Raw genomic sequence first — 25,735 nt, 5'->3', positions numbered from 1 at the left:
GATGCTGAAAATCTGTACACACTGGTGTGTGTTACTTCTTGATTAGGGCAATTTTGCTTGCATGAAAGGTCTTTGAAAAGCCTTATGGTAATAATACTTTATATGTCTATAAATCAAAATAGCTCAGTTCTGACTATTTTTACATTTAAGGGACACCATAGGAGTGGGTTTCAAATATCTCTTGATTATTCTAAATTATTTGGGCATATGTTTTTAATTGGCAAAAAACAACCAGACTTCAGAAATTGGTCATTTTTATTCCATCAAGTTAATGGTGAATGGCTTAGTTAATAAAGCATGTCTGCCATTTAACACAAATAGCACCGTACAGCTGTTCGTTCGTCAATCTTCTTGCCTGTACGAGGCATCTTGGGCTGTTTTATTAAGGGATAGGGTCACTTAGAGGGGAAATCATTTTAAATCATTCTTCCCTAGGCCACTAGGTTAGGTGGGTGCTGCAAGGAGCACCTCTTCATGGCTGAGAATCGGAATCCTCTACTATATTTTCTGCACTGGAAGCGACCGGAGGGAAGGTTGACTGCACCCCTGCGGAGAAACGGCCGTCCGACAGCCGGGGCCGGGGAGGGGCCGCGCGGGGCCGGGCCCGCCGCTGCCGTCGCCCACGTGCGCGGGCGAGTTGTAAAGTGAGTTGTGCGAGCAAAACGAGGCGGAAAGTCCAACCTCGACCCTCAGGAGCGGCGCGCTCGGGGAGCGCCGGGCGCCCAGGGTCCCGCCTTCGGCATCCTCACCTCGCCCCCTTGCTCCGAAGCCGCGGAGGTGCAGGGAAGAGGAGGGGACTCGCCGCGGGCGCCCGCGCGATTGGCTGCCGGGCCCGGCGAGGGCTGTGCGGTCCAGCCGGGCGGAGCGGGCGGGGCGGCCACTGCTCCCGCCGCCGCCGCCACGGTCGCGCCGCAGCCCCGGCCGCTGGGCAGGCAGCTCCGAGGGCGGCCGCCCGGGGAGCCCCGACGAGGACCCGGCGCCTCGCCCCGCTCGCTCCCGGCCGCGCCATGCGGGTCATCCGCGCGTAGCCGCGCCGAGCCGACCCCGTCCACGGCCCCGAGCCCGAGCCCAGCCCTCCGCGCGCCCAGCCGCCCCGTCCTCGGCGGGCCCCTCGCGGCCATGCCCCGGGCGACTGCTCTCGGGGCGCTCGGGCCGCTGCTGCTGCTGCTGCTGCCGCCCCGCGGCGCCGGGGGCCTCGGGGAGCGCCGGGTCGCCGCCGCGGACCCCTGGGCGGCGGAGGGCGCGGAGGGCGCGGAGGGCGCGGAGCCGCAGCTGGGGCGCTACCACGACCCGTGCAAGGCCGGTAGGTGCCGCCGGGCGGTCCGGCCGAAGTTTGCCTTTGAAATGCAAATGGGTGGTGGGCCCGCGGCGCTGCGGTCCGTGGGGCGGGCCGCCCCCGAGGCCCCCGGCCCCCCGGGAACAATGCGCCGGGGGAGCGGCCGGAGCGCCGGTGGGGCCGGGACGTCCGGGCTCTGGGTTCGCGGCGCGCTCGCGGTGGCGGCCGCGGGAGCGTTCCCGAAGCGCCCCGGGCGGGTGCGCGGGCCGGCCGCTGGCAGCGGGGTCGGCGTCCCGGGCTCAGCAGCCGCCGCCGGCTCCGATCGCACGGCGTTTCCAAGTTTCCGCAAAGTTTCCCAGCCTCTCGTGGTTACTCTTGGGAAGAGGGTTTTTAGAAACCGAAAAGCTTCACCGCGGGCGAAAGGAACGGGGGAGCGGAGGGGCATGTGCGCGACTCAGGTCGCCGCACACTTCCCTGTGGCCCCCAGCGTGGTCCCCGCCTGGGGTCCCCGGGCGGGCGGAGGGGGGAGCCGGCAGGTGCCCCGGGGCGCGCGGACCTTCCCGGCGCGGGCGCCGCAGCTCCGGCTTCCCGCGAACCACCCACCGGCTCGTGCGTCCAGGGAAGCGGCTCCAAGCCGGAGTCGAGGCGTCAGCCCCAGGAGGGCGAGCACATGTTCCAAAGGGCACCTGTGGGCGGAGGGCAGCCCCCAGCCAGCACAGAGGGCAGTTCGCGCTGCCGGGGCAGGATGGTCCCAGGGGCCCTGCAGAGGGGTGTTTCCTCCGGGCACGGCCTGGCCTTTTCACTTGGCAGCCTGCAGAAAGGAGCCACGGAGGGGAAAGGCGGCCTCCACCCGCAGAGGGGCGGGTGCGTCTCCCAGGTGGGGGCCAGGTCTGTGGGCGAGCCCGGGGCCAGTGGCCGATTCCTCATGCCCTGGACTTCTAGCAGACTCATCCCTCACCTCTAAACTGAGGAGGACTCAGAGGATTTATAGGGAAATTCTCTGCAAGTGGAATGATGATGATGGCCCTGTAATTATTTGTATTGCTACTTAAGTGGTTGTGTTCTGAGCTGGGCATCGGGCAGGTCAGAATTGAGTGAAATCTGGGAAAGATCAGGTTACTAGGGGGCCGGAGGACCTAGGGGGTTGTGAGACCTGAGAATGTTTTGAAAGCTGAAGATCAAACCAGGCTTGAGGGGCTTGGTCTTAGGGTGTGGGAAGATTCCTCCATAATACCCACCTATTGCTGTACCCTGCGGGCTTCTGAGGGGGGATGATGGCAGAAGGGTTGGTTCCTGGGTAACTTGAGAGAATATCAACGGGTATTGTTGACGGAGCACTGTAGGAACGGTGGTCTTGACTTGAGAAGAGGGACGCTGAGGCTGCAGTAATGGGATGGGGGCTAAAGAGGGTGGATTAACCATCACTTGCATCTGTCAGATCCTTGACTGAACTGAATGTGAGCTGGGGGCTGTGGGAGGCAGTGTGGGCAGCTGGGGCCTGGACTGGGGAAGTGATAATTTTGTTGCAGAATGTATTGAACACCACTGATAGGCTGGGTGCTGCAATCCAGGTGAAAGAGGCACAGGTCTGTCTGTGAGAGCTCCCATCTCCTGGTCTCAGCCTTGAGGAATAACCCTGAAGTAGGTTTGCCTGTTGGAGCCTCATTTTTCTTGGGTAATTTTGGAGAAAATGCTGGATAATCAGGGCATGTGTGCTTTGTGACTCTTTGCAGACAGGATGGGATGGGTGGGCAGGACTGAAAAGTAGAGGATCTTGGGAGTGTGGTTCAGGCAGCTCCGTGCATCCTGCATAGCCATCCATGATCCTTCCAACCCCTTGGCCTCTCCCTGGGCTTTGCTGATGCTAAGAGTGGCCAGAAGAGGGCGATGGCAAGGGAGACCCTGGGAAAAGGTCACATCTCAATCTGCCTGTGGTTCTGGAAATTCCCTGATCTAGGGAACAGCCTTCTGGAAGGACAACAAGCAGTTCACCGGTGTACTGAGGTCTCAATGAAAGAACATGCCTCTCAGCTCAGAGGAACACTGCATTTCCCGGCCACGTATTTAAACGAAACCTTTAGGGGTAGCCTCTCATTCTGTCCAGTCAAATCTTAACTCCCTGGGCACTGTCTCTGACTGGTTCATAGCTCTGCTGTTATCTCTCATCTGATACTGTAAGCTGGCCAAGGGTTCATTTGACGTTAAATTACAAGGCATCTTCCCAACTACCATGCCTCTGAGAGCAGCCTTTGCAAAGCTTCTGAGGGCTTCTGCCTGCTTGCCCTCCTCGTTCATAATTCTTTAGCTGGATTCAGAGCCAGAAGGCCCGGGTCCTTCTCCCTCTTACTGTCTGTGTGGCCTTGAGCGAGTCACTTTGACTCTGCATGTCTCAGTCTCATCTGCAAAATGGGCACAAAACCACTTGCCTCGTAGGGCAGATGTGAGGCTAGTTGTAGCTGGATTCTCCAGAGAGCAGAGCCTCAGACCAGGACTCGTGTGTAGGTTGTTTGGGAGTGGATACCAGGAAGCAGGGTGAGGGAGCAGGGAGACTGAGACAGGAAAGGAGGAAGTCCAGTGAGGCGAGTGCAATCGAGGCAGCTGTTTTCATCGATGGGGTCTTGTCCTCACCAGGCCTCTGCAAACCCTCCTTATTTTGGGGGTCACCCAGAGCCCTCTAGGATGGTGTTCTCCAGGGAAGCTCTTGCTAGCAGCCCTCATATCACTGATGCAAGGCTGGGATGTCAAACTCTGTGAGGTCAGGGGTTCTTGTCTGCTTTTGCCGTTGCTCTAAGCCTAGTGCCTAGAACCGTGCCTGGCACATTGTAGGCACTGGGAAATATTTGCTGAATTCGAGAGTTCCATCCTTCATGGCAGGGGCAGATTTCCTGGATTCTTAAGCACAGATATGAGGCCTCCATGGTGTCCCCAGAGCCTGTCTCCCTGGTACTGCTTGCTCCCATCTCCCTGGCACCCCTTCTCTGACACCTGCATGGGCCACACCCAGGTGAGGGTGACTGGCATTTTTACAGGTTTATTTTCATTCCTACTTGTCATGGTGTTCTTGCTGATGGGCTGGTGCTGATTTGATGGAGTCAGAATATTTCAGGGATGTATTAAGATAAAGTGTTTATCTTTCCTGCTTCTCCAGGCAGGAGCACCATCTGGTCTACCTCTGTCTCCAGTATTTCACCCCTGAAGTGCACTGGGGCAGGGCGTGAGGTGGTCAAGAGCACAGGACTTGATGCCTGACCTACCTGGATTCAAAAATCTACCACCTATGCAAGGTGTTGTGACCTTGAGGAAGTTACTTAACCTCTCTGAGCCTCAGTTTCTTCACTTAAAAAGGACTACTAATATTCACTCTTTGGGGCTGCTATAAGGATTAAGTGAAATAATGTTGGCCAGGTGCTTAGCACAGTTTCTAGCACAAGGCAAGTATTCTGTGATTGATTTGTACGTTATGAGAACACAGAGCAGGTGCTCACAAGTACTTCCTTCTTTAAAAAATATTATTTTATTGGTTTTTAGAGAGAGAGGAAGGGAGAGGGGGTGAGAGAGAAAGAAACAGCAATGTGAGAGAGAAACATCAATCGGCTGCCTCCTGCAGGCCTCCTACCTGGGATTGAGTCTGCAGCCCGGGTGTGTGCCCTGATGGGGAATTGAACCCCCAACCTTTCGGTGCACTGGATGATGCCCAGCCAACTGAGCCACACCAGCCAGGGCCACACGTACTTCTTGAACTCTTGTTGAAATACTATAGAGGAATCTGAATTTTTGTAATAAATAAACAACTGATTTCATGTAGTGTAGTTACTTAGGGATTCTTGAATTCAGACGTGATAATTATTGGTAAACAATAATTATCGCAAAAGTAAGTGAAGGGTGAATTTTATAGTATGTGAGTTATAGCTCAGTGAAGATTTAAAAAATGTAAGTGAAGATGAGGATGGACCAGGGCAGTGTTGGGGGAGGAAATGCACAGAACCTAGGGATACCAACTCTGGCCAAGACTCACATTGGGGTGGGTAGTATCTGGGAGAGGGGAGGCCAGGAAGGGAGACGTATTGGCCCCTTTTGGGTTAGGGGCTGAGTGATAGCCAGAACAACACCCTATTTTCCTCTGACCCAGTCCTGGGGGTAGACGAGCAATAGTGAAGGTTCCGTTTGTACATGGAGAACCTGAGCTTCTTGCCAAGACCTGCCTGGCATCGATGCTCCTTTGACTTCCGACGCCACTTCTATAGACAGAGCTCAAGTTCTGCACACAGAAAAGTCCTCAATGGTGTCATCCAAGGTAGATTCCCACTCTGACATCAGTGGAGCCCGTCTTTTCTTCTTTCTCCTGCCTGGTTATTCAGTGGTCAGTGTTTCACACCCTCTCCTGTGTGTTGGGAGTGTGTCCTTCAATCCTCTGTCCAGCACAGTGAGAGGAGAGGAGGGATGGGGCAGTAACTGGACCACAGAGCCACCCACAGCAGCCCTGGATGTGCCAGCTCCTTGGATGTGCAGGGTCGTGCACTGGGTGCTGGGGATCTAAGTGCCAACCAGACCTCAGCCCTGTCCCTGGGAGCTTCCAGCTCAGGGTGTGGCGTCTTCAGCAGGAAGATGCTCCTGATGGCAGCTGAGTGTAGACAGGTAAGCAGGTTGTCTCATTCAGCACCTCCTGTGGTCAGTTCCACTGATCACTGCTTCCAGCCACTTTCATGGAACTCGCTGTCCTGGGCCATGGTTGCCTGAGTGCCTGGCTCCTCCCAGCCCATTTGTTTTGGACCCAAGCTTTGGAGTCCGGCTGACTTAGGCTTTTCATCTTGGCTTAGACCCTGAGCAGTCCTTCATCCTAAAGCCTCAGTTTCCTGGTCTATATAATGCAGTTAATAGAAACTCCTATTTCACAGGCTTGTTCTATGAAAGGCAGTTGATACTGTGCTAAACAATCAATGAATGTGAAATATTGCTGTAATTTTGTGGCCCCCAAAGAACCTGTCATTTGCAAAATGTTTGCGGATTAAATTGAATCCTGTACACAGCACCACTTTCCATCCCTGTGAGAGAGCCCAGGGGCTAAATGGGCGAACTCTGGAGGCAAATCGCCCAGGTTCGCATCCTGGCTCTGCCATTTAATGGCTGTGGGACCTGCTTATGCTTTCTGGATCTCAGGTTCCTCATCTATAAAATGTGGCTACCAATATCTACCACAGAGGGTTATTATGAAGATTAAATGAGTGAATATAGACAAAACACTTAGAATTGTGCCTGGAACGTGGTAAAAAATCAGTAAACAATGTCATTTTTTTTATTATCATCTCATACTAACCCAACAAGTTTTCTAAGTGTCAGGAAACCAAGTATCTGGACAACTGAAACCCTAGAATGTTTTCAGAGTTTTGTTTCCTAATGATGCCAATGTAGATAGCACCTCTATATCCAGAGACCTTGGTCTAAAATCCAAGGTCTCTGCACCTGCCATGAATCTCATTGGCTTTCTGAGGTTAGGCTGGGGTGGCAGGTTCCATGCCCTGCAAGCCAACCAGGCGTCTGGGCCCCACCTGAGAAGCCAGCCCCCGACTATAGCAGGTCTTCGAATAATGTCATTTCCTTCAGTGACATTTTGTTATATAATGTTGATGAGATGCTGTAGGAACTTATTTATATTAATCAGCCTGTGGTAAAATTGGTTTCATTATATGTAGTTTTGCCGCAGCTGCAAGAACCTACCAATGATGTTAAGTGAGGACTTACTGTGTTTGGAGATGTGTGAATGGTGTTGGGCCCGAGCCTCCATTCAGCCAATGGCTCCTCCCAGCTGCTCCCCTTTCCTATGGCCACCAGGTTCCAAACAGCTAAAGTGTGATCAGGACTGGGGCCCACTTTACATTTGATGGGGGCACCCATGCTTTTGCCATGGAGACCTAGCCAAGGAATCTGAATAGAGGCTATAACCTCATTGGTCCCCAGACTTTTCCTTCTCAACCCTCAACATATTTTTTAAGAGGAAGAACAATGATATGACTCCTCACAGGGGTTCCAGCTTTGCCTTAGAGCTTTGGGTGACACCTGATAGCTTACAAAGCTCTTTTCCTTCTATTCCCTCCATTGGCCTCTCAGCCAGGAGATGGTCTGGGCTCCAGTGATTTTGTGGGCACTGCAGGACCCGGCCTGTGTGCTTGCACAGGGGAGAGTCTGGGCTGGGACCCACACAGGCCCTTGAACTTTAAGTGGAGGAACTAACTCCTCAAACCTCTGTTCTCCCCTCTAAGCACATGGCCTCTCCGCCCTGGGATCGCTGCCCTTCTCCCGGCTCCCTCCGGACAGTCCGTGCATCTGCACGCTGCCCTGTCTGAAGGCCATGCCTGGGCACCTCTTCCAGACAGCGTGTCACCCAGCCTTCTCCCTACCTTTACCTTTGCCCTTTCCTAGGACTCCAGCCACAATGAGGCAGTTCTCGCCCTCGGAGTGCTCTTAGCCCCACTGCACAGGGAGGAATAAATGAATGATCAGGGTGTTGAATTGCACCTGTCCCCTTCTGTTCCCCCGTCCCTTTTCCAGGAGGCCTGGGGCAGTGCGTGGATGTCAGGTCAGTTGAGGGTGCTGGGCCCAGCCGTCTCCCGGAGGAAGAGAATTAGCTGGCCCACGTTTCCTGAGGGGGTCTGGGTGGGCAGCAGCCTGGGGGATGGAGCAGAAGCAGTGGAACACCCTGCTTCAGGGGCTGTTTTTGGCATCAGGCAGCCTGCGGCGTGTGAAGCCTGTCTGCCCTCACTACCTGCGTGGTTTTGACTAAGTTTCTTAACCTCTTTGCCTCCGTTTACTCATCTGGAATATGGGAATGATATTAAACCCATCACATAGGTTTGTTTGAGGTTGAATTGGGGCAGTAAACATGAAGTGTTTAGCAAGCAACCTTTAATTCTTACTTCTCCTTGCTAGTATTATTATTACCCCTATTTTTGTTCCCCATTTAAGAATTTCTCTATGTGACAATCTCTCCGGGGCCTGTGTGTGCTTATCTCCCCCTCTCAGGGCTGCAGAGAGTTCTCTTGGGATCCATAGCTTGTGGCAAGTGATAATTTATTGCTCCACTGCTCATTCGCTCTCATCCATGAAGTGGGAGAGGTTGACAGATAAACCAAGTGCATATAAGCAGGTTTCTCAGGGTATCCTCTTAGCTGCGCATAACACAGTTCTGCCTGGATGCAAACATAGCAACAGGAACCAAGCTTTCCTGCCAATTGGTTACAGACCTATCTGTGATCACACCACCCTCTAACTACTTCTGTCAATCACCAATAAATATTCTCAGGCTCGTCTGCACGAGCACTTGATCAAGTGTTGATGTTCGCCCACCGAGTCTTTGCCTGCTCCACCAGCTGGGCCACTTATCTCCCAGCTCATCCTGCAATTTGCACCGAGCTTCCTCCCCTTCCTCCCACCTGGGTTACTGGCCTTGAATTGATGCGAGTCTTGAGTGAGCTAGTTTCCCACAGGAGCGAACTGCCTCCCTCCTTAACTCTTTTTCATGTCCCTGGGTCAGTTCTCCTTCCTGCTGAACTGGCACTAGTTTCCCCTGCCCTTCTTCTGGGCTCAGAGTCTGCAGTGGCTCACTGAGGCCTGGGTTCCATGGTGACAGGTAGCAGATGGTACCCGAGTCCACCTAGGTGCTTAAAACAGAAACCCAAGCATCGTCCTGGACAAGTGTCTCTTCCTCCCCATCTCATGCAGTCCAACTCAGGTGGACTCAAGTGCCAATTCTGCTTCCAAAATCTACTTCTCTCTATCTTCACTGCCCCTGTTTGGCCCAAGCCCCCACCAGCCCTTATGTGCTCTCCTGCAACAGTGTCTGACCCCTCTTCCCTCCTGCAGCCTGGTTTCCATGCTGCAGGCAGAGTGATCTTTTCGAGACTTACATCTGATCATGTTTGCAAAATCCAACCTGCTTAGGACCCATTCATGACTCCCCGTTGCGCTTGGGATGGGAGCAGTCAGCAGACCCGGTCCCTCCTATTCATCCAGCCTCCCCCCTTACCTGCCATGCGCCACCTCCCACAGGCCCTTCCTCCTGCCTGGAACAGCCTCCGGACTGTCCGCCTGGTCAACTCCAGCTCATGCCCCAGGACTCAGCTTTCACCCCCTTTCCCCCTGAGGCCAGTGCAGGCCCTCATTGCAACCAGGCCCCTTCTCATCATCTTTGTCTCCCTGCATGGCATCTTTTACAGCCCATAACTGGGTCCAGGCACTGGTGTGATTACTTACTCAATGTCTGTCACCACATCAGACAGCAAACTCCAAGGGGGAGAAACTAAACTAATTTGGTTTTCCAGTCACCAGCATAGTGCCTGGTACGTGGTGGATGCTCAACTAATATTTGTCTAGTGAAAAACTGAGCAAATGAGATCACATAGGGACTCAGAAAAGGTAGCAATCACAGTAAGACAATCAAGGAGGCTTTCTGGTGAGGGGGCCGGTAAACCATGGGCTTGTCCTAGAAGGATGATGGAAGGGATATGGAGAAGGTGGGATGCGGGGGAAGGCATTTCAGGTTGAAGAAACAGTGTGAGTCAAAGTGAGGCAGCAGGACTACTTGTGATGTGTCTGGAGCTGGAGGGCTACTTTGGTTTACTCTGCAGAGTAGTAAAGAGGCTTGGAACAGTGCATATTTGAAACATCCCTGAAGAAATGGGGGAACTAGTGATGGTTTTTGAGCAGAGGACTATCATAATGAAGACCTACGATGCTTAGGATTTGTAGAGGCAGGAAGTAGGAGGACCACCAGGCGTCCTAGGCCTGGGAGCATGAGGACCAGACTTGGAGTATGGCCTTGGGAAGGGAAGGGAAGGGAAGATGGGAGAGACATCCCTCTGTGTGGTGGAGGTACCAAGCTGAGCTGTGTCGCAGAGTCATCCTTGAAACATGAATGAGTTCATCAAGACATGCTCAGCAAGCACTGGGGTGCCCTTGAGATGGGCAGAAAAGGGAGGTTATTTTTTTAACTTAAAACAATATTTAAAAATTACACAGCTAAGACATGCCTGCTGGAGGACAGGTAGAAAATACAGAGAGCAAGAGTAAAAATTTCCAGTAATTCCATTGCTTAGAAGTAATTGTTAACATTTTGTTGTGTCTTCTTCCCAAATTGTTTATGCATGTTTATGTTTTTAAAATGCTGTATGTACCACTTTGAACCTGTTTGTGTTTCTTTCACTTAGTACTATGAACCTCTTTCTAGGACAATAAAGGTGCTTGTATAATAAATGTATAACATCAGTTTTAGTTCCTTTGTACACCATTCTATAGAGGCATCATAATTTATTTAATCAGTCCCCTATTGTTGGACTGATTGTTTTCCCAATCATTTTCTTTTACTTTTACAAACTGATTTTGGAGTTATCCTTGTTGCTAGATTTTGATGTACATTTAAAATTATTTCTTTAGAAAAATTTCCTACACATAGAATTGCTGGGTCAAAAGTATAGATGCTTTCAGGGTTTCTGATTCTCCTTTTTAAAGTGCCCTTCAAATTTTTGTTGTTCCTTTGCGCTCTCATTAAGATTAACATTTTGCATTCTAGTTTTTAAAGTCTTGACTGGTTTAATAAGAGAAAAACGTTTTGCTATTTCTTTAATTCGCATTTACATTGTAATTGTATTTCTTTTTCAAATGAGTTTGAACTTTTAAAAATATGTTTTGACCATTTGTATTTCTTTTGATGTGTCCATGTCCTGTTTGTGTGCTTCCTCACCTTTTGTTTTCTAATTAGGTGTTCATTTTTAAACATTTTTGTAGGAACTCTTAAATATTAAGGACTTTAACTTTTTGCCTGTCATGTTTGCCATTTTGTCACCAATGAATTTTGGAGAGATTTTGACAAAGCAGAAAGCTTCTTCAGTACCAACCTATTCACTTTTTCCATGTAGATGATTGCAGGGCCGTATCAGTTAAGCTGAGGTTAAATTGCTAGTAACGGACCCAAGTTAATTGGCTGTGTCCATTAGAGTCCAGTTGGGAGACTGAAACCACACCAGTAATTTGAAATTTTAATATAAAGGGTTATTAACTAGCAAAAGGGGATTGATTACTAAAGGTGGCAGGAGAACTCTAAAGACAACAGAAATAGCAGATGGAGGGAGCAACTACTAGGGAAGGCATAAACATGGAAGAGGTCATTCCCCCCCCCCCCCAACTGGGCTGAAATTTTAATTTCACAGGAGAAGGTGTGGCTGTGGCCAGTGGAGGCTGAAGTTCACCGAGATGCTGCAGAAAAAGGCTGACGAGCTGGGAATTGCCCACTGGAGTATTGGCCAAACTTTGAAGGGGGGTGCCACTGGGTCTCCTGAACACTGCTGGCAGCCTCTCCGTAGGAGTGAGAAAGATGAGACCAGCAGGACCAATGCGAGAAGGCCCTTCCTCTTGCCGTGTCCCCTCTCTAGTGCCCTCTGTTGACAGAGCCTAGTGTGCCGACTGGCAAAGGAGAGATGTTTCTAGGGTCCAGCCTCAGCATCACAAAGGGTGGCTAAGAAGAGTAGATTTAGAACCGATAGGCAATAGCTGGAACATTGGCTTAAACAGGCTAGACGTTTCTTCCTCACGTCAGTCTGGAGTGGGCAGCGGAGGCCCCATGTGGCCGTTCAGCTCCAGAAGATCCAGTCTCCTTCCAGGACCCTAGGCTGAGGCCTGCTGCATCCCCGCAGCCTGAGCTCGCATGGCACCCCTCAGGAATGGAGAGAAGGGTGCAGTTTAGGCCCTCATGGTCCAGGATGGCAACCGGAGCTTAAGCCATCACAGACGCAGTCTAGACATGGAAGGTATGGAAAAGAAAAGGGGGCAAAGAATAGGCGAGAAGAAGTTTCCCAGGAAATGCCATTGTTACTTCAGCTTTCATCTCATTGGCCAGAACTTAGTCACGTGGTCATAGATAGCTGTCTGGGAGTCTGTAGAACGTTAGAGCTGAAAGAACCCCTTGGGATTATTTAAGTTTTTTATGTTTCCTATGAGAACCCTGAGGGCCTGGGAGGGGCAGTTACTTATCCAAGGTCATGTGGGTAGCAGCTGGCCTGGCTGGAGGTAGATCCCAGGTCTCCTTTGCTCTCCACCTGGTATGTCTTTCCACTCTCTGCACTGCTTAGGGTCTCCAGTGGGCCTTCATCTTCAGAATGAGTCACTGGTAACCAACGGCTCTATGAGAGGTCATTCCACAGTGGACATATTAGGGCTTATGAGATGTGCCTGGGCCTGCAATCAGGCATAGGAGATGCAAAATTAGAGCACAAGAAGCTTCTGGACCTAAACTGCACCCTTCTCTCCATTACTGAGTGGAGGCCATGTGAGCTCAGGCTTCGGGAATGCAGCAGGTGTGAGAGAGCAATGAGTCACATTCTGCTGGAATTAAGCAGTGAAGTGTCATCTTAGGCCAAAGTAGCCACTCACTTTACCCGTCAAGATCCCATCATTCTATTTAGCTATGAAAATAATGGAAGGATTTTCTCAGAACAGCTATTTGAGCCAGGATCCCAGCAGGAAACAGACTTTACCCCAGATGTTTCAGATGAAGAAACCTAAGGCCGGGACTCTTTACAGAGGCAGGGTTACGGGAACAAACAAGAGACTAGCAAGCTGTTCCTGTGGCTGAAGGCACAGCGGAGTGTCACAGGAGCTGGAACTGTGCAGGGGGGCAGTGGCAGAGGGATGCGGCTACTGCCCCAGACACAGCACCAAAGCAGGGGAGAAATGCCAGCCTCTCTCCTCTGTCTGGTCTGCCAGAGTCTCCCCCAGGTTGACCGCAACCAGAAGCAGGAGGGAAGTGGAGGGTGTGGCCACAGGCTCAGCCTTCCTGGGCACAGAGCAGGAGGGTGGAGAATAAGTATAAAAAGAGTAACTTTAATCTTAGCATAGGCCTTGCCAACATACTCATTTACAGGGATGAAAACATTTTTAGTGTCTTTACAACATACATTAGTAAATAGCAAGTGTGTGGCACCTTTGATGCCACTCCTCTTCTGTGCCAATGGCAGACATGGCTAAATGATTATGGCTCTCTTGCCTATGGGATCAAGAAGTGCGCACAGAAGCATCACCAGTTGAGTGGGGTTGGCACGTGAGATGAAGCCTATTTGGAGCTGTAAGACTTAAATAGGCATGCTGCTCATGACGATCTGGTGGGTAACCTTTTTTTTCTGGGAAATTATCTGAGTAGGTATTTCTTAAGCTAAGGGAGTCCTGCTTGGAAAGCTGAGCAGTGACATGCTCTGAAATATATTAATGCAACCTTATTGTGATATAGATGGAGAATCAAGGTGGGAGGCACATTTGCCTTCCTTGAGTAAGATGGCCACCAGCCCAGGCACCAGCCAGACCCTCTTGACTCATCTGTAAGACAGGATGATGCCAGCCAAGGTGGAAGGCAGGGCTGGAGGTTCTCTTGAGGTGGAATCAGCTTTCAGAGCGGAGCTGCGATGGCATACCCATCTGTGTGAGGCGCTCTCCTAGGTCCTGATTGACCTATGAGCTTCTCAGGTCCTGTTATGTTTCTGGTGTGCACTCTTGGACCCGACTTCAGGCTTTAAGTGGTTTTCAGTAGAAAATCCTTAGCTGGAACAAATGGGCAATGGGTTATAGACATTGCCAGCATGGTGTAGGGCATAGATAGCAAACAGGTCCCGACTCATTTGCCGTTGCTATCAATTTGTGCTGGTGCTCTGTAGCGCTGTGTTGAGATGGATTTGAAGACTGTGTTCAGGTTCAGTGTGTGTGTGGTGGGGGGGGGCATGATCCATTAGGGATACCTGCCTTGGCGACGGGTAAGTGAGGGCACATGGTTCATATCCACCATCCCTGCTGTAGGGGAAGAGCACTGGTTTAGAGTCAGTAGATAAGGCTTCTTGGTGCTTGAACAAGTCATTTAGCCTTCTTGGACCTCAGTTTCTTCATATGAAAAATAAGGACATTGCTTAGATGGCTTTTAATTCTGTTAAAATATTTCCAGCTCCCTACTCCAATCTGCCCTGTGCTTGAGAAACTAAGCTATCTATCCCTATGAAGGCCATGTCCCCAGGATGGAGCAGCTGGAGACCTTGGAGACAGGAGGCCTCCCATACTAAACAGATCCCACTCTTTAATCTCAACCAAAAGTTCCAGGAGGCATGATTCACATCTCGCCCCGTTTCCTCTCCTCTATCCTCTGCCAGCCTGAACCTGTCCCGCCTCCTGCTCTGCAAACTCGCCTGAATGCAGAGTTCTGAAATTTAGGTTCATGGTTTCAAAGTTCATGGTCCTGAGAATTAAACAAAAAAACTATTGTGGTTGCATAGAGCTGTGGACCCCATTAACGCCACCCCATGAATATTTATAGCGTGAAACTACAAAAGAACATAGAGGCCATATTGTATTTCCTAGAACTTTATTTCCATGGGGTCCTTTCTCTGTGGGTCACTTTAACGTAAGCTTTGCTTATTTAGTTGCACACTTTAAGCCGATTAACTTTTTACTAAAAAAAAACCCTCCCTGTTTGTTTGTACATACACTCCCTTGACAAAGATTCACAGAAAACTGCTTTAAACCTGTTAAATCCCTCTGCTGGAAACTTGAAGTGAACTAAATGTGTCTCTGGGGAGGATTTCCCTGGAACTCTCCTGGCCTCTGCCCCTCGGCCCCTCCTCAGCCTGTTCCCCGAGAGGAATGCCAGTGGTTCGAGTGCTCCATATTTAGTTCCTCCAATAATCTCGGCCTATCTCTAGGTGACTATCTCCTGGAACATTAGCAAGGTCCTTCCTGAGTGGCTTGTTATCGGGGTGGACCAACAGCAGGCCCTGGATGGATACTCTACACTTCACTAATAGAAACTGTGGAGAAATCAAACCTTAGAGCTGCAGAACCCGCAGAGACCCAGAGACCATGGAATCCAAGGTCTCCAAACTTCAGTGTGTATGAGTCACCTGGGCAGAGGGCTGGGCTTGAATTTAACATGAACTTAACATGCCTATTTCTGGGCCCTGTCCCCAAAGATTCTGATATCATAAATCTGGGTTGGAGCCTGGGGATCTTTATATCAACCCTCTCCTTAGGTGCTTCTAACACAAGTGGTTTGTGGACCATGCTTGAAAAACACTGTGCTGGTTCAGCTGTTTCATCGAATGCGTGAAGAAAAGGCCACGAAAAGGACAAGTTACTGGCCCAGTGTCACACACAGCATCCAAGCTCCCTTTTCCCCAGTACAGACTATGCCTGTGGTTCCACACTGCTTGAATTTGGGCCCTTCGTGTTCCGGAAGCAGCTCTTCCGTGCAACATTTGTGATCAGGTCTGTAAGTGGGAAGCTGATTGAAAAATAAAGCACCTGCAAGCCCAAGTTGTAAGTGTTGAAATGAAGATCAGGAAATAGCCCATTGGTGGAGGTGGGACGAGGTAAGGTGAGTACCTGCTGGAGGTCACTCCCATGGGATAAATTCAGGTCTCTGTTGGTTTTGGAGTGAGCCCTGCGCTGGAGCAAGGGCTGTGGCCAGGAAGGATTGGGAAGGCGGGAAGGGTATCCTTGAGCTGTGTCAGCCTCTTCATCTCTGGTGCCAGGAAACAGAGTCCAGTGGGGTTGGCCAAAGCTGCAGCAGATAGCATTTTCATTGATGTGCATTTTTGATGCTTCCTGTGGCCTATCCATGGAAGGCCTACATTCCTGTGAAGAATTATGCTGCTTACAGGCATGACAAGTATAAAAGAGGTGCAGAGGCGCCCATGACCCCAGGGCCACGGCTGATAGAGGCAGCGTCTCTGGTGCTGTGAGTCAGCGCTTCTCAGACTTGAGTGTGTGCACGTTCTCCGCGGGATCTTGTTCACATGCACCTTCTGATTCAGCAGGTCTGGGGTGGCCCCTGTGGTTCTGTATTTGTATTAAGCTCCAAGACGATGTTGATGCCGCTCATCTGGAGATTACACTTCCAACAGCCAGGGGGTGGTGGTGGGAGAAGAAAGTTACTTAGAATCCTTTAAGAGCTTTCTCTTTGGAGGCTGCCCTGGGCCATGTTTTGCCTTTTGGTAAGAATTCAATAGCTGTGTGTTTTGAATATATAGACTTAGCTCGATGAATTCTAAATATTGTTTGACCAATTTATTGATTTAACTTTTAACTTTTTATGTTTTTTATTTATTTAGAATTTATTTTGGTATATAGTGTGAATCCTGTTCCGAGCTGCTCTGTTGATGCCCCATTGGGGTGGTCTCATGGCCAGAGCAGGGTGGGGGGTGGAGGGGGTGGGGGGTGGGGGGGGTCCTCAGATTCAAGTTACACGTCATCTGATTCTTTTCTTCTGTCCCGCATGCCCCTGGGCTGCAACAGCACTTGATCCAGTTTTGCATTTCTTCTGCTTTTAAAAGTTTGAAATGCTTTCCCATCTAGCTCCATGGATATTTAAATGTGAAGAAAGACTGGATTATTTTCATTTTGTGGCTAGGGCCACAGTTTTTCTCAATATTAATGACATCTGACTTCAAGAGATCTCTCGTAGTTCTGTCTGACTACGTGATCACAATGACCAAAGACAGTCTACTGGTGATCTCCTCTCCTCTACTGTGTGGAGCAAGTAACTAACCTCTACGGCCCTCCATTTATGGGAATAAAAATACCTGCTTGGGTTCTGTAAGAATTACATAAGATAATGTATGTGAGGTCTTATGCAATCCCTGGATTTGATATGCACCGGAAAAACGTTTGCTTTTATTATTGTTATTAGCACTCAAGCTTCGAATAATATCTGTCCATTCATTCAATCATTCATTCATTTGTTCATCCATTCACTTGACAAATATTTTTTTGAGCTACTATGTTACTTTCTGGGAATTAGGGTGGAGGGAGGCAGGCACAAGGATGAAAAGACTTCATTCTGCCCTTGAGGATCTGCACTGTCTTTTCCCAGTGGAGTGGGGGAGATGGACACCTAACAAGTGACACCAGCAGACTGACGTCGGAGATGTAACTCAGGTCTGGGCAAAGGACCAGGGGTGTCTGGAGGGAAAAGACCTTACAAAGCACCTGAACATCTCTACCTCCAAGCAGCACAGACTGGGGCCATGATTTAACTAAGCACCAAAGGCAACGCTGTTTCAGAGAAAAATTTTCCATACTCAGTATTTTCTGATGTGATCAAAAAAGTCTCCCTCCTCCCATTGAGGTGCCCTCTTCCTGGGGCCCTGGGGTGAGTGGCTGTGCTGATTATGTGCTTCCTGTTTTCTAGATTAGTATTTCTCAAAATGTGGCTCAGGAAATCTGATTCAGATTCACTTGAGATGCTTGTTTAAAACATAAGCTCCCCACCTCTTCTGGTGGGGACTTGGGGAGGGGGAGTTCGAGTCTGAACACTAATGTTTGGAGACCACTGCTATGACCTCACAAACACTGTGGTATTAACCAGTTAAAATCATAGAAAGGTAAAACATTACCTGCTTACTACCCACACAGGAAAGAAAATATAGCTTTCTTATTTTCTTTAGCTAAATTAAATTTCCTCTAATAAGAGCTTAAAGAACATTTGCTATTACTATTGTTACTGTTCAACTCTGGAGTTGAAGAACATCCAGCCACCCAACAAGCATTTTTTTAAAAATATATCTTTATTGATTTCAGTGAGAGGAACGGAGAGGGGGAGAGAGATAGAAACGTTAGTGATGAGAGAGTCGTTATTGATCAGCTGCCTCCTGCACGGCCCCTACTGGGGATCAAGCCTGAAACCCGGGCATGTGCCCTGACAGGGAATTGAACCCTGACCTCCAGATTAATAGGTCGATGCTCCAGCACTGAGCCACACTGGCCGGGCCTGTCCTCATTTCTTGACATGATCTCAGTCTGTTGAACAGAATGACCATCCCTACAGGATCACATACACTCCTTTCTGTGGGGGTGTAACTAACCAACCCCTAAAGAAGGGCCAAGAAGCTCTGCTGGGTCTCAGATTCCGCCCGAGGGTAGAGAGACCCAGGGCAGAAGACAGTCCTCTGTGGCCTCCAGAGCTTCCTCAGGCATTTATTCATCAAAATTTTCCTGTGCCTCTTCAGTGTGCCCTGTGCTGGGGATAGGACAGTAATAGGCCAGGTAGATGCGTCCTTGCCTTCATAAACTGCAAAGGTAGAAGTTAAACTTGAATATTAATTATCTTCAGTTGTGATGATTCCATAGAGAAGTCCAAGTAGAATGGCTGGTTTTTTAGAGTGCAGCCTCATGTCTAAGGATGGCTCGGGTATGATAGACCCCCCTGAGACCCCTCTGAAACAGTAGCACCCTCCAGACCATTCAGGAGAAGGCTCAACAACTGTGGGGAGGAGACAGGTTTTCTCTGGCTGAGGGGGAGGCTGTTTCAGAAATGGGCTTCCTCCGTAACTCCACGATGCCGCCTTCGAAATCCCTGCGCTGCAGCTGGAGCCTGCCCTCTCAGGATGTGAGCTGCCCAGAGGCACTGGTGGCATCTCTGCCATCTCTTAGGTTGCAAACAGAGCCCTTCCTGCGTGCTTGGCTCAACAAATGCTTCCTTCCTGCCTTCCTTCTGCAGTCTGCCATGTGCCATGCCTTTTTCCCAGAGGAGGAGCCATAAAGCCCCAGTAGATACGGCGCTGACATAAAGTTGTGACATCTGGGGAATCCCATAATGACACCACCTGGGTGTGTCACTCCAAGCAGGCTCCTGAGCTTTCTCAAATTCCCCTACAGTGCATTGGTGGAGATCCTTGAAGGAATTTTGTTAGGAAGAGCACGTTGTGGCCGGAGTCTGGGGTGCTGGCCCCCCACCATTGCCTCAGGCTTATTTAGAATGTCAAAAGCCAGTTTCCACCCCCTTTGGTGTGAGGTTTTCCACCCCTGGCTCCTAGATGCATGTGCACAAATTCTGCTCTGGTAGTTCGGACCAGAGCGTGATGAGAATTTCCCTGGGCTTGAGTCTTGGCCCTGCCAAATTACTTGCTAAGTGACCTGGAACAAATCACTTAGCCTCCCTACACAATATACTGATACCTATGGATAGGGTGGGGGTAGGACTTCAGATGCCATCCTGTTTCTGGACCTCTGTCCTGGGGTGCCTGCCACTCTGGTTTAAAGCCTGGAGGTCTGAGCTTGATGTTGGGTGGCTTCCAAGGCCCAGAGCAGTGCTGAGGAATCATTTTATGGGAGGCATCGTTTCTAGGTAACGGCAGGCAGCTTCCTTGGCCTGTGTTCTTGAGGGAGACCCACAGGAACTATCTTTGGGATCCTGAGACAGGATCTGTGGGACAGAAGGGCAGAGTGTGGGAGCCTTCAGGACCACAGGGTAGGAGACCAGGTTGGATGTGGCAGGGGGCTCTCTGGGACCTGAGATGGGATGGTGTCCAGTGGCAGGCCATGTGGTCTTCCAGTGTGTGCTCCCAGAGGAGAGCCAGGCTTGCACCCTCTTTTTGTTACTGTGGGTAAGGACTGCCTTGCGTTGGGCGCTGTCTGTAAGTCAGTGACCCCCATGGGGATCATAACTGTCAGAACATCTCTTGGCCTCACTGCACATCACCATTAGTGTAGGCCATTGTCAAGGATCTCCATGTCCGAAGGATGCAGCTTGGCTACTGTCTTCTACTCACTGAATGGTGCCAGGTGCCAGCCTTGTGCTAATAAGCACTTACTCATATTATCTCAGTTGATGCTCCCAGGAACCCTGTGGGGAAGATATTATTGTTTATTTAATAATTTGAAGGATGAGGGAACCGAGGCACAGAGATGTTAAGTTCATTGCCCAAGTGTACACAAGCACAACATTCACTCTTAACCACGAGGCATGATGATTCACGTGATGATTTTCCTTAGTGTGTATTAAATGGAATTTCCTGTATGAAATATGTGCGTGTCTAACTAGAGCCTGTGCCGGGGACGCTTTAGAAACTGGCAGAACTTGGGAAGCTGAGTAGATGCCACAAGCTGAGGAAGGCAGTTTGGGGGACTGGAAAGAGCCCAATTTTGGGATTCTGGCTCTACTACTTGCTGGCTTTGTGATTTGAGTGAGTCATTCCCTTCTCTGAGTCTCAGTTTCTTCATCTATAAAATGGGAATAAGAAAAGTAAAAGAAGTGATGCAGATGGGAAATCCATTATTAGTTGTATAGTGTTACAGAAAATACTGTCTCCCCCATCCCTCCGGCTTCATATTATCCCTTCCCCGCCCTGGCATTTAGTGGCTCAGTAAATCCATTTCTTGACCTCCACTTAAGTTGACCCATTTATGTTTTTTTCTCCCCAGCTGTCTTTTGGGGAGACATTGCTTTAGATGAAGAAGACCTGAAGTTGTTTCATATCGACAAGACCCAAGACTGGGTCAAGCCGTCAGTGGAGGAAACGGGACATCGAACCGGTAAGTACTGCATCCCCCCTTCCCCTGCCCCGGAGGGAGGGGCCAGGGACTCATCAGGGTAGATGTGGACCACGAGGCATCAGTATTTGACCTGTCAGTCAGTACCCGTCTGTGGAGAACCAGAGGCTGTGGAGCTGGCGCCTCCAAGTGTGCTGATCCTTCTAAGAAAATCTCATTTGCCTGTTTTTCTGCGTGTTCAGGTTTGAGCTCAGTGGGTTCAGACTTGAGTTCAGCGTAGGTTCTCGGGACTCTGGCCTCGGGGTCCAGCACTTCACACCTGGAGAGGATTCTGGATGGGATACATTTAGGGCATGTCTGATGATGCTAATAATGATTGGCACTGGCGACGTTTTCCCCTGGGGTATCCTGCACTTGTTTGGCTGACAACTCAGGTGGAAGTCTCCTGGGGCCAGGAAACCCAGGTGAGCTTCAGACTTGGGTTACTGTCTCCCACTCTCCTTCCTTGCCTCCACCTCGGGGTGACTAGTAATGGGACTGATCTCTTGAGGGCTCCTCACCTGCCTGCCCATTGGGCTTAGACACCCCAGCTTCTCAGAATTGGCTTCTCAGAAGCAGCATGGGGAGCTGAGCTATGGGGCTGATGGGCTGGTGTGGTTGACAATGGCTTGTTATTTGGTGTCTAAAGCTCAGATATGCCTGATGCTACACTGTCTCCGTTACCTGAGACCCCCAGAGCCTTTTCCTCCCACCCTCTTTTTCTTTTTCTCGAGGCTTTAAAAAAAATTATTGTGGTAAGAGCACAATGTGAAATTTACCCTCTTAACATATCTTAAGTGTACAAACAGTGTCAGAAACTTTATTTTTAATAGCTCTAACAGAAGGAAGAGGTAGAATCACTGTTCATGATCTTACCACTCCAACTAATCATAGTGCTACCCACGTTCTTACCTGGAGGCCTACGGAAGTCCACCGGATTGTAATCTTTATGTGCTTAAAATTATTCTAAAGGTTTTTGTTGTTTTTGCATTACTACTTAAAAATAGAATTAGAGCACTGGGGGCTTGGGCCTGAGGCCTTTGAAACATGTACCTTCCTGGTGTTTCTTCCTTCCTGAGCTTGATATATATATATATATGTTCTCTCCCCAGTGTGTTTTTCTGGTAAGGTAATTTTTATCCTGATTACTTTTCTCGGAGGGCCAAAAGTACTTTGCATCTATCTAGAATAGTTATTTTATTTTCAGAATGGGAATATTTTGATTGTTTTTGCTGATTAAACGAATACTGCCAGTTGTTAAAAAAAAAAAAAAAAGTCCAATAGTTCACACTGTAGAAAGTGAAAATCCCCTGTTATCCTAGCCTCAGGGATCCCGGTCATTATCTGTTTGCTGGATCTCTTCCAGCCCTCCTGCATTCCACCCATGTGAAGGGATTTTTTCACCACATCTTGTGTAACCTGCATCTTTCACTTAACACACCCAATGGACATCTTGTGTGGTACGTTGGGGTCTATTGCATCTAATGTACAACTAGGCTTTAAAAAAGCCTAGTACAAGCTAATCCAGTACAGATGGGCATGAAGGCTGTTTCCCTTTTTCTCTGCAATGTACCTTCCTGTTAGAAACTACTACTGTGGACGGTGTGCACAAACCTTTAAACACTTGCTTTGATTCAAAAAATAAATTAAAAAGGAGTCATGTCTTTATCCCCACTTTGTACTTCTAAGTGTTTGAAAGGATGTCTTCTTAGGCATAGGTTATCTCATTTCCAAGCTTTGGGAGGTTCCTTGGTTTTTTGTTTGTTTGTTTGGTTGGTTTTGAGGGGGCTCAAAGGTGAACTTCTGGAGGGGCTGGGATGCGGTGCAGCCCAAGAGGCCTCCTTTCCCCGGTTCATCCTGTGAACTTGGAGCTGCTTTCCCAGCTGCAGAATGAAACAGTATCATTGCGCTAGAAGTGACCTCCTTGGCCTCATTTCCTAGAAGAGCCCAATGTCCCAAACTCAGTGGCGGAACCCAGGCCTCTCCTCTCTCAGGCCGTGTGATCTCCCCGTGCCGACCTGTCCGCCAGGTTGCCGGTTAGAAAGAACAGAGAACGATTGAGGTGCATGTGAGCACTCTGTCGCCATCGCCAGAAAGTGGCTGGACTCTTCCTGACCAGAGGTGAGCAAAGACCTCGTACCCAGGTTGGCAGCCCAGGAAACTAATACAAAGCATGCTCCTTAAAACCCTTCGGTGGCCCCCAATCACTTCCCAGAAACAGTCCCTAGTCCGACCCCCCCAGGCTCTCCGCACTTTGTCCACAGCCTGCATATCCAGCTTCCTTCCCTCTCCTCATCCTCCAGCCAGACACAAGGACACTGTGTATAAGCCCCGAGTGTCCTCCCTTCCAGCCTCTGTCCCAGCTTTGCCCTGTGCTCCCAGCCCCAATTCTACAGAAAAAGAAATGAAGGCCCAAAGAAAGCCAGGGACTCACTCAGGGCCCTACAGCCACCGGTGTGGGAGGCCGCCTGAGCTGACGCTGCTGTTAAAATGAACCTCATTTTGAGCTTGGGATTTCCCCCCGTTTTCGGACAGGCCTGTCCCCCGCACGGGAGCTGCCGGGGGAAGAGGCAGCAGCGGTTTGGATGGGCGCAGGGGCAAGGGGGCGAGAGCGCATTCCTGACGCAGAGAATGTCCTTCTGTGTGCGAGTTATTTGCAGTGAGCAGAACGGGAATTCTGGGCAGGCATGGGCCAAGCTGTTCTGTGAATGGGGCCCTTGAATTAACATTGCAGAGTTTCCTAAAGCTGTTAATCGGATTAGCTGTGTCGTGAAGGAAGTACTTAGCGGGACACACACACAGGCACACACGCAGGCGCGCACGGTGCAGATCCCGACAGCCCCACTGCTGGGCCCTGAGACCTCTCCTCTAATCACACAGATGTGCGGCAGAGGCTGTGCCGTCGACGTTTGGGACTTTCGCATGTTTGTCTCTTCCCTAAAGAGTCCAGGAAGACCATGCTGAACACTCCCATCTTTGCAAATGTCTGGAAACCTGGAGAGGAAATCTCATCCTGCAGTTACGCCATCCGGATAGTGGATCTGATTTCTTGACCTCTGTAATGAGGACTCTGAAAGGGGAAATGGTTTTAATTACGTATTGGCTCTGATGGAAGCTGATGTTCCCCGCCTTGTCTATTCTGAGCCACTGGGCCATGTCCATCTCTATTTAAGAAACCAACCTTGCTCTAAACCTTTGTTTCCTAAACTCCTACCATCTGTGTTGGGCGTCTGTTGGGCATCTAACTTCAAAATAATACATTAAGAGAGAGTCCTAGACGTAAGTTTGGATAACTTGCCTCCCCTCTCTGGGCCTCGGCTCTGCGTGTGAGGCTCCTTCCATCTGGCAGCCCCTTTCTGGCTCCTAGAGCCCCTTTTCCTGCTCTGGCCATGACTGAAGTGGCGCATCCCTGCCCTGGCCTCAGTGTTCCCATCTAACAGAGGGCGACATGAAACCACAGCCTCATTTCTTTCAAGCCAGTCTGAGCTCTGGTTCTGAGCTGTGGTGTTTCAGGTTAGAAAAAAGAGGGGAAACAAAGGCCGTTGAGCATTGAGGGGCTAAATTTAGGCATAAAAGGCTAATGCATACCCGTGAGATGCCCCCAGGAACTACACGGGTTCCTGGGCCCCGCCTTTCAAGGTATGAGGGTCTGACAAAGGCCCAACATGCCTCTGCTCTCAACGCATTTTTAAATTCGATTTACTGGGGTGACATTGGTTAATAAAATTTTATAGGTTTCAAGTATACAGTTTTATGATACATCATCTGTATATTGCATTGTGTGCTCACCACCCAAAGTCAGATCTTTTTTCGTCCCCATATATTTGACCCCCTTTGCCCTTTGCTCCCCTCCCCCTTTCCTCTGGTAGCTGTCATACTGGTGTCTGTGTCTATGAGTTTTTGTTTATTTGTATTTTTTGTTTGTTCGTTTGTTGCTTTCAATTTTATATCCCACATATGAGTGAAATCATATGGTCCTTGACTTTTTCTGTCTGATTTATTTTGCTTGGTGTGATATTCTCAAGATCCATCCATGTTGTCACAAATGGCAGGATTTCGTCTTCTTAACAAAAGACGGCTGAGTTGGACTCCATTGTAGAAGATATCACAGGGAGCCAACACTGCCCCGTTCTTGCCTGGACATCTGTCAGTTAGCTGCACTCCCACCGCCAATAAAGAAAATTAATGAAAAGATGAAGCCATGCTACAAAGTTTGGGGAGTGTCTCCATGGGAGGAGGAGCTGAAAAACTACAGCCTGTCAATGGGGCTGCTGAAAACAATCCCACCCAAGAGCCTCAAAGCTACAAATGTGTTTCCTTCCATGTCTTGGACTTAACTCTCTCTGATGTCCAAGGCCTGCGTTTAGCCTCTGTATTCCATTGCTTCTAGAAACAGCTGCTGGCATCACCACTAACCCGTCTCCTTGAGCTGTGAAGACTTAGCCTCCCCACCCCTGCCTTTGAGAGGTGATGGTAAAAGACAGGGATGAGTTCCATGTACTGATGAGGCTGAACCTCCTCTTGCCCTCTTATTTCGGGTGACCGTTCAGTGTGCGCCTTAACGTATCTGCCAGACTGTCAACAGCTGTGATTTGTCCTTGTTTGGTCTTGGCCCTCCCTCTTTAGATCCGGCGTCAGGCTAAGCACATGAACCGTGCCAGACAGACACTTGTGGATTGTGGATGGGCTATGAGCCTCAGAAGTGCGTGGTGGCCTCCTCGTTTCCCTGCTCTTCTGTGTCCCCAAGAGGCCAGTTGGGGTTAGGACTGTTTGTTTGAATGTGTGATGCCTCAGAACCCAGCCCGGAGTGGGTGCCAGCAATGAAAGAAAGGCTCATTCTCAGGGGTGGTGCCCTCAGGCTGGGCAAGCCCAGATCACCCTGTAGGGAATGTCTGGAAAGGGCATCCTTTGGCCATGTGGTCAGCAGCTTATCTTTACTGGGCCATCTGTACAGAGCCCCAGATGGAAATGTGGTCCTCAGGTCTTTTCTACTTTTCCAAGCCAGAGAGGGAGTGCTGGTGTTCCTGCTTGCTTCTCCAGGGTTCCTTTCTGCCCTTCTTTTCAAAGACCTGTGGAAGGGCCCCCCAGCTATTTCAGCCCTGCCCTGCCCATGTTGCTTTGGCTCCCATG

The 25,735-nt window shown here is 49.8% G+C and overlaps 1 protein-coding gene across 1 annotated transcript in view; it reads left to right on the top strand.

Moving 5' to 3' along the window:
• Positions 1–1,119: 1,119 nt before the first annotated feature.
• TLL2 (tolloid like 2) overlaps positions 1,120–25,735 on the top strand; it is a gene marked incomplete at its 5' end in the record, with an annotated part of 101,383 nt that continues 76,767 nt past the window's right edge. The window contains 2 exons of the mRNA XM_081158689.1: positions 1,120–1,303; positions 20,498–20,608. Coding sequence (XP_081014815.1) covers positions 1,120–1,303; positions 20,498–20,608 — 295 coding nt within the window. The remainder of the gene's footprint in view (positions 1,304–20,497; positions 20,609–25,735) is intronic.

Source organism: Miniopterus schreibersii, assembly GCF_964146895.1.
Source record: "Miniopterus schreibersii genome assembly, chromosome: 14".
In the NCBI taxonomy this organism is placed as follows: Eukaryota; Metazoa; Chordata; class Mammalia; order Chiroptera; family Miniopteridae; genus Miniopterus; species Miniopterus schreibersii.
The sequence above is the reverse complement of the archived record's forward strand: the minus strand, read 5'-3'. Positions and strand labels throughout refer to the sequence as shown.